This window comes from Alternaria metachromatica, assembly GCF_023757995.1.
Source record: "Alternaria metachromatica strain BMP 0045 chromosome Unknown scaffold_47, whole genome shotgun sequence".
NCBI lineage: Eukaryota > Fungi > Ascomycota > Dothideomycetes > Pleosporales > Pleosporaceae > Alternaria > Alternaria metachromatica.
In genome coordinates, this window is record NW_026055538.1 from 72,706 (window position 1) to 80,158 (window position 7,453).

The 7,453-nt window shown below is 53.6% G+C and overlaps 2 protein-coding genes across 2 annotated transcripts; one reads left to right on the top strand and one right to left on the bottom strand.

The window, feature by feature from the left end:
* Nucleotides 1–366: 366 nt before the first annotated feature.
* J4E83_010548 (uncharacterized protein) lies at nucleotides 367–1,090 on the top strand (the record flags this gene model as incomplete). The annotated part of the gene is made up of 2 exons (XM_049337429.1): nucleotides 367–529; nucleotides 585–1,090. The coding sequence occupies 2 exons, from the start codon at nucleotides 367–369 to the stop codon at nucleotides 1,088–1,090; spliced, it is 669 nt and encodes a 222-aa protein (XP_049183413.1).
* Nucleotides 1,091–1,199: 109 nt separating this feature from the next.
* Nucleotides 1,200–6,342, bottom strand: J4E83_010549 (uncharacterized protein; the record flags this gene model as incomplete). Its single annotated transcript, XM_049337430.1, has 3 exons — nucleotides 1,200–3,208; nucleotides 3,271–4,833; nucleotides 5,304–6,342. 3 exons carry the CDS (start codon nucleotides 6,340–6,342, stop codon nucleotides 1,200–1,202), a joined length of 4,611 nt encoding a protein of 1,536 aa, XP_049183414.1.
* Nucleotides 6,343–7,453: the final 1,111 nt, after the last annotated feature.

Below are 7,453 nucleotides of genomic sequence, written 5' to 3' on the forward strand. Positions count from 1 at the left end.
ACTCGCGACTTCTGGACTTTTTGACCCTCTAGCAGCCCACGCCCGTCCCAACCCACACGGCCAGCCATGTCGTCCAGCTACACCTGCACAGCCTGCTCCAAGGCCCTCTTGAGGTCCTCTACCTCGCTGCTCCAGGTACACAGCCACGACCCCTTCCCCAAAGCGGATAATTGACTCTGGTAGCGAACGAATCGAGCGTCTCTGCGCCAAGCACGTCGAACAATCTCCACCACCTCACCCACCGCCTATCATGCCTCGCAATCGCTGTCAGCAGATGTCAGGCCCGAAGCGATCAAGAAGCCGCATCCCGCTGTTGTATCTGGCGTGACGGGCCTCGCCCAGAAGCTGCGCGAAAAGGCGCCACTCATGACCGAGACGTACGTCGCATATGGCGCAACACGGGACCTCATCAAGGAATGCACAAAGCCCGGTGAATACAAGATACCCCAAGCGCTGCTAAAGCGGGGCGAGATACCCGTCGACGAGAACGGTGTGCACCTGGGCGAGGCCGAAGGATGGTGGTATGACAGTAAGTACTCACAATGAGGATACCCAGGCCTTTTTCGCTAACACATTCTGCACAGCCCTCGGACTCAAGCCAACCTTTTCGAATTGGGCCCAAATCACCTTCATCCACATGTACATGCTGCAAGTCCGCTTCCGCATGTTCCCTCAGTCACACGCGCCAGTATGGATCCAGCACCTCACCAACCAAGCCTTCTACGCCGCCGAGGACAGACTGGTCATATGGCACAAGTTCAACGCCAATTCGCTGCGTCAGAAGCATCTCAAAGATATGTTCTCGCAGTGGCGGGCGGTGCTGCTGTCGTATGACGAGGGGCTGATGAAGGGCGACGCTATGCTTGCGGCGGCTATCTGGCGTAATCTGCTCGGCGCGAAGGAGGATGTTGACTTTGAGAAGCTGGCCCAGATTGTGGGATATATGCGGAGAGAGCTTAAGAGGCTGGATAGTGCTACGGACGATCAGGTGGCGGATGGGACGTGGACGTTCCGTGGTAACCCCGGAGACGAGGCGCCTGTTGTTAAGGCGCCGAGTAGGATGATGGCGGCTGAGACTTCGAAGGCATGAGGAACGAACGGTATGAAGGCAATGTAAGAGAAGAATCATGTATCAACAATGTGTATATATCTTATGAGAGATGCGATATGGAATCAGCCTGTTTACGCTCTTCCAGGCTTCACTCATGCCCCTGCATACTCAAGCTCAGCGCCTTCTGCAACTCTTCCTCGTCCTCATCCACCCCAGCCGAAGCCCGCCCTTTGCCTTTACTCTGATGGTGCGCCTCTAAAAGACTTTGCTTCTTGACATACGCCATCACAATCTCTTCTTCCGTCTTACCCTCCATCGTCTTCTCCCCTCGGTGCTGCGCCTGGTATTCACCTTGCGTTGTGCCTGCGACATGGCCAGGATCATATGAAGGGGGTCGATGGGCGCCTGGCGATGCATCACTCGTTGTAGCTGCCATTTGCTCCGATGTTCCTACTCGCTCCCTATCGAGCTCTTCCCATCCATTGTCTTCGTTCATCTGACGCTGTTCTTTCGGACTTTGCGCCATGGCTTGCTTCAGCTGTTCTTCGTATTCCAGGGCTTCTCTTGATAGTCGCTGCGCTTCGACTTCGCTGGAAGCCATGGCATGGAGTAGTTCCTCACTGGATTCCGCTTCAGCGCCTGCGCACGGCGTATCTTGTACTGGCTGGTGGATAGACCCGCTGGTCTCCGCCGCTCCGAGCGGTACTTCAAGTTCGGTATCCGTAGTTTGCGAATCGTACTCCGAGGTGAGTGTGGCACTTTCGAGATCTTGGATCGAAGCATCCGCAGACCAGACTGAATCCGCGGTAGACTCATCACCCGCCTTCCCCTGCCGCTGCGCATCCAGCACATCCTTCATCATCTCATCAAGCCCATCCTTCCTCTTCAAATACTTCTGAATCAACCCCCACCTCTCAACAACATCCTCCTTCTCCTCCTCCCCACTCTGCACCCACTCCTGATACCCCTGCGCCGTCCTACTAGTAACAATATACGTCTGCACACTACTCCCAAACCTCTTCTGCACTTCCTTATGCACCCCCTTCATCATATGACTCGGTATCCCAAACAGCGCCGCCCCCGGCTTAGCTATGAACCCCCCAATCCCCTTTCCTACGCCCTTGAAGAAACCACTGGCGCCTTCTTTCTGGGCACCTTTCCAGGGCTGTGTGAATAGACCGGTGACGCCGTCGTACCAACCGAAACCGAATTCGCGGCCTATGGCTACCATGCCAGATTTTAGGTCAGAGACTTTTTCTTGGGGGCGCACGGTGGTGTCGTTCCAGAGTTTGGGTGCGTTGTGGAAGCCTTTGGTTATGCCGACGGAGAGTTCCATGGGGGATTGCACGCCGGCTTTTACGATGCGTCCGAAGCCTCTGCTTGTGCGTAGGCCAGTGGGGCGTAGCATGTCGTTGTCTTTGCTCGAGCTGGATGCTACGCTGGGAGTCCGAGATACCGGAGTGGGGAGGTTGGGGGTGGTCTGAGAGCGGGCAAGCGGTTTCTGCTCCATTGCACTGGGATGGGGGTGTTGTTGTGAGCTTGGTGAAGCGGAGCTCTCTCCTACTAGCGACGACTCGCTCCTCTTTGCGGCGTTTCGTACTGATGTGTCAGACTGCTGTCTACTAGGTCCAAAAGGAGCCTGTACAGCCTTCGCCGTTTCTGAAGGCATCTCAGCTATCCCCATACTCATGCTGCCCAACGTTCTCAGTATTCCCATACCGAATCCAGAGATTGGCTCCAAAGGACCCTCATCAGTCTCATACTCCTGTGCCCTAAAGAGCTTGAGGTCATGGAAATCCAAAAGACCGGCATTAGCCAATGTGCAGGCGGCAAAAGCGCTCAGTCTGATTTGAGTGCGTTTGATGCGCCACACGGCTACTCGAGATGGTGCAAGGTTGCAACGAAGTCGGTCGGGATCGAGATACTGGTGGAATGACTGAGCGCCCATGTCGCAACCTCGTTCCGTAGCGATCTTACTTGCAAGGTCTTTGGCACGCTCGAGACTTTCGGGCTTCAAGCAAAAGTTGATGGCATCTGCTAGTTTGTCCGATGTGAGTTGTCGGTAAGGAATTGGATCGGGGCCGGCACCAGCTCCCGCGATCATTGCGCCCCAGAAAGGTTGATCGCCGAAAAAAGGTATGACTAACGTAGGTCGGCCTGAAGTAAAGTCAACAGGTCAGCTTCTCGTTGGTCGGTTGCTCAGTAGGCACATAACTCACCTGCTGCGATGCCTGCCGCTGTAGTCCCTGCACCACCATGATGAACGACGCATTCGACGTGCTTGAAAAGCCAGTCATGCGGCACATTGCCTAACATGAAGACGTTCTCAGGAACGCGAAGTTCTTCCGCACCCATACCTCCCCAACCCTTAGAAAGCAGTACACGTCTTCCGCCTGCAATCTTTTTCGTGGCCTTAAAGATGAGTTCCGTCATTGCGTTTGGATCGTCCAGAACAATACTTCCGAAACCAATGTACACCGGCGGTGGTCCATCGTCGAGGAACTTCTGCAGCTCAGGCGTAGGCGTGTAATTAGAGGCCAGATTCAAGAAGTAGAAACCAGAGATGGATGTGTGAGAGCCCCAGTCCTTCGGTTTCGGGATCAGAGCTGGAGACCAGCAGTATGTGTGAGGAACTTTGAGGCGCTGGAGCATTCCTGGGGCCCAGATCATACTCACGGGCTCTAAGCCGAGGCACTTAGCGCGAAACCGGTTGATGATGTCGCCCAAGCCTTGCCATGAGAGGGCTTCGATCATAGCGTAGCTGATGTAGTTGGTGAGTTGAGTATCAGCATTAGAAGATTGAATGTTCGCCAGAGGGTGGGGGAAGGCCTGGGTGGGAGAGTATGGCATGGTGAACATGATGTGAAGGGGTATTCCCAGCTTCTCTGCGCAATGAATATGTGCGAAGCTCGGTGGGTTGGCAATGATACAATCCGCGACAAAAGGGAAAGAACCGGCGTCGTTTGCGGAGCGATCTGAACCGTGGTCGTCGGACATCCCATCACCCGTTTCGTAGCACGATCGCCAGCAGCCTTGAATGTATTCCGCGACATCTCTTCTTCGGCGACCGACATCTCCGCTGGCCAGACTGCGGAAACCTGGCATCAACCCAGGATTCTTGACCATGAAAGCCATCAGCTGAGAAGGGTCGCCACCAATGCTGAAGAACTCAAGACCGTTCTCTTCTACAAACTTCTTGAATGTAGGATGAGTTGCCAGACGTACACGATGGCCATAGGTCTCTTTCAAGATTTTCCCGAGAGCAACAAAAGGTTGCACGTCTCCGCGCGAGCCGACGACCTGGATAACCACATTCAGGGCTGGGGGTGGAACTCCTTCTTTACCTCCTAATGAAGGTGGGATGTATGCAGGAGGAGGCGGGCTGCTGTCTTGAACACTCTGAACGTGTTCACGTAAAGCTGGAGTAAAGACTTGGGATAAACGTCGGTTGAGCTGGTTGATGCGGATATTGACACGGCCGTCTTCGGTGACGCTTGCGCTGGTGCCTAGGCCATCTTTTTCGTTCCGGATCTCGCCATAGATGTCGCCATATGGAGGAGGCGGAACTTCCTCGTCTATCGCATCGGAAGTGATGAGGTCAGTCGTTTGCAAAGGGGTGTCGTGTCGCGTTGATCCTGCGGTTTCAGTCTGGACGGCAGAAGCAGCGGCCTGTGCTTGTTGAAGCATTGCATGCTGCGCATCGGTACTCGATATAGAGTGTTCATCTTCTAGGTGAGGTTGCGAGGTCATGGCGTCAAGGAGAGAAAGCAGAGTGCACAGTTCTGGCCGTCCCAGGTAGGTACGGCATCAGTAAGTACTTCATGGTCGAAAAGCGGCTTACGCCCTGGTGGAGGCATCGCATGAGTGCACTCGTATATACCAGCCCTCACTGATGCTAAAGTCGTCTTAGTGGTAAGCATTGTGCGTGTGAAGGATGCGCATGCGTTCGCGAGAGGCTGAGGGAGGACCAATTAGGCAGACCTTGCGAGCTGAACACGGGAAGTTGGACCCCGTAATTACGTCATCACCATCAACAGCCTCCACGGGCACGTACGCATCACCCAACTGCAGAACCTATGCCATGATTGATGGTTTATCAGGAGAATCTTGCGATTTCCAGATTTTTAGCCCAAATGCATACCGAGAACTAGTGCGTAACATCAGACCAAACGTTGCACGATACCGAAAAACAAGCATGTCATAGCCAATGTGCACAGCGCGTCCCAAACACCATGAACGCTCGCAATCGCACCACCAGTGAAATCCGCCAGTACACCTGTGGTAGTGCTCGTCGGCTGTCCGAAACCGCCGCTACCGCTGTTGATAGAGTTGCCGTCGTTGCCATCCGCGGTAACAGATGCGGTGATGGACATCGATCCCTCAACCACAACGACAGGTGTTTCTCCAGGAGTGAGTGAAACCTCGATACCACTAACTGTCGTCATGGCGCCAGGCATCAAAGTTTGCCCGTTTGGTAAAAGCAAGCCTCCACCATTAGTCGCAGGAATGAAAGAGAACCCAGGAGGAAGAGCACCCGGAGAGATCGTTGTACCACCGATGACTACGCTGCTTGCTGCTGCATCAATCGCGATCGTTGTTGTACCAGCAATTAAAGCGGAAGAATCGCGTGAGATGGTCATAGTGCCGATGACGGTCACCTCACCTGGCTCCAGTTCCGACGCAAGCTCACTGACATTGACGGTAGTTCCATCTATGACCACTGTAGATGGACCGGGTGTCTGAGTTGTTTCCAGTAGCGGAATGGTTTGGGTGCCACCAATGACCACAAAAGAACCCGAACCGCCTCTTGAGATGGGGATGTTATTGATGGTGGTTACTTCACCAGGCTCGAGTTCAGAAGCAAGCTCGCTGATATTGACAGTCGTCCCGCCTACGATCACTGCAGATGGGCCAGACTCTTGGATTGATTCCGGTAGCGGAATCGTCTGGGTGCCGCCCACGACCACGAACGAAGCCGACGTATCTCGGGAAATGGGAAGGTTGTTGATGGTAGTGACTTCGCCCGGATCCAGTCGTGTAGCGAGTTGATCAAGATTAATGGTCGTCCCGCCGAGTACGATAGGTGCTGGTGGAGTTGTCGGAATCGGTGGAGGAAGCCCGAACGTCGCACTACCATCTATGACAATGAACGAAGCGGAGGTGTCGAACGAGATTGCAACATCGTTGATGTTGGTTTGCTGTCCAGGAACGATCATACTTGCAGCACCGCTTATCATGATACCCGAGTGAGACGGCTCAACTACAACAGCACCAAGGCCCGGTAGAGACATGGTCTGCAGTTCGCCCGGACTGAGAACCGTCGTGGTGATTGGAGGATTCACGGGTAACGCAGGTATTCCACCTGGAGGTCGCATAGGTACTCCTGGTATCGGTCGCACCGGACCACCAGATGTCGCTATTGAATTACCTGGAGGCGTACCCTGAGGTAATGCAGGAGCAGTGAACTTTACCGATGAAATTTCCGGTCTGCTCGGCTGATCGGTGGGAGCGGTAGGGGCGTTATCCGAAGGTTTGAGTTTGGTGGATGCGGTCTGGGTATTCAGCATAGCCTTACTAGAGGTACTTTTGTCTGATTAGCTACATACAGCACCGTTAGGGATTTACTGCTCACGTGGGCTCTGCCAAGATCGGCTGAAAAGTAGCTGGGATGAGATAATTATAGTCGAATAGTGTCGAGGCAGTGATCGCGGTGAGCGTAATGGTTTCAATAGGTACCGGCTCCGTTGTAACGTCAGTATAAGTCACCGTGAATGTCGAAATCGAAGTCGAGCAGGTTATCTGGGGCTCGGTCGGGGTTGGTATGGCAGAGATAGAGCTGTTAACAAGACCGGGTGTTCTATGCTGTATCAGTTTGTTTCTGGTCTAGCCAGGAAGAACATACGTGAAGGACACCGCAGCAGTCGTTGCGATAGAACTGTTGACAGAATGGGGTGTTCTATGCTCTATCAGTAGGTTGCTAGCCTTGCTAGGGGAAAGCCTACGTAAAGGACATCGTAGCAGTCGTTTCCGCCCTTTTCTCAAGATTCGCACCGGTCGTGTGCCGAACGTCGTACACGGTTCTGGTCAATGTTGTGCCGTTGCTGAATGGAGTTATGTAGACAAAATAAACCCACCCCTCAATATATGTTTCGGTGGTTGGTTCACGTAGCATAGTATCGGTAGTAGTCGCATAGCTGAAGGTTGAGATGAGTACACTACATGCTGAATTTATCATGGGTGAGGGAGCAACATTCGCAGCAACTCCAGGGTCTACAATCTATGAGTCCAATTGAGCCTACAGGGTATCTGGCGAACCGGGAACTTACCTGAATAGAGCAGAGCGACAAAGCTGATCACTATCGACCAGTATTGTGAGTACATGTTGGCTATGGGCAATCGGAA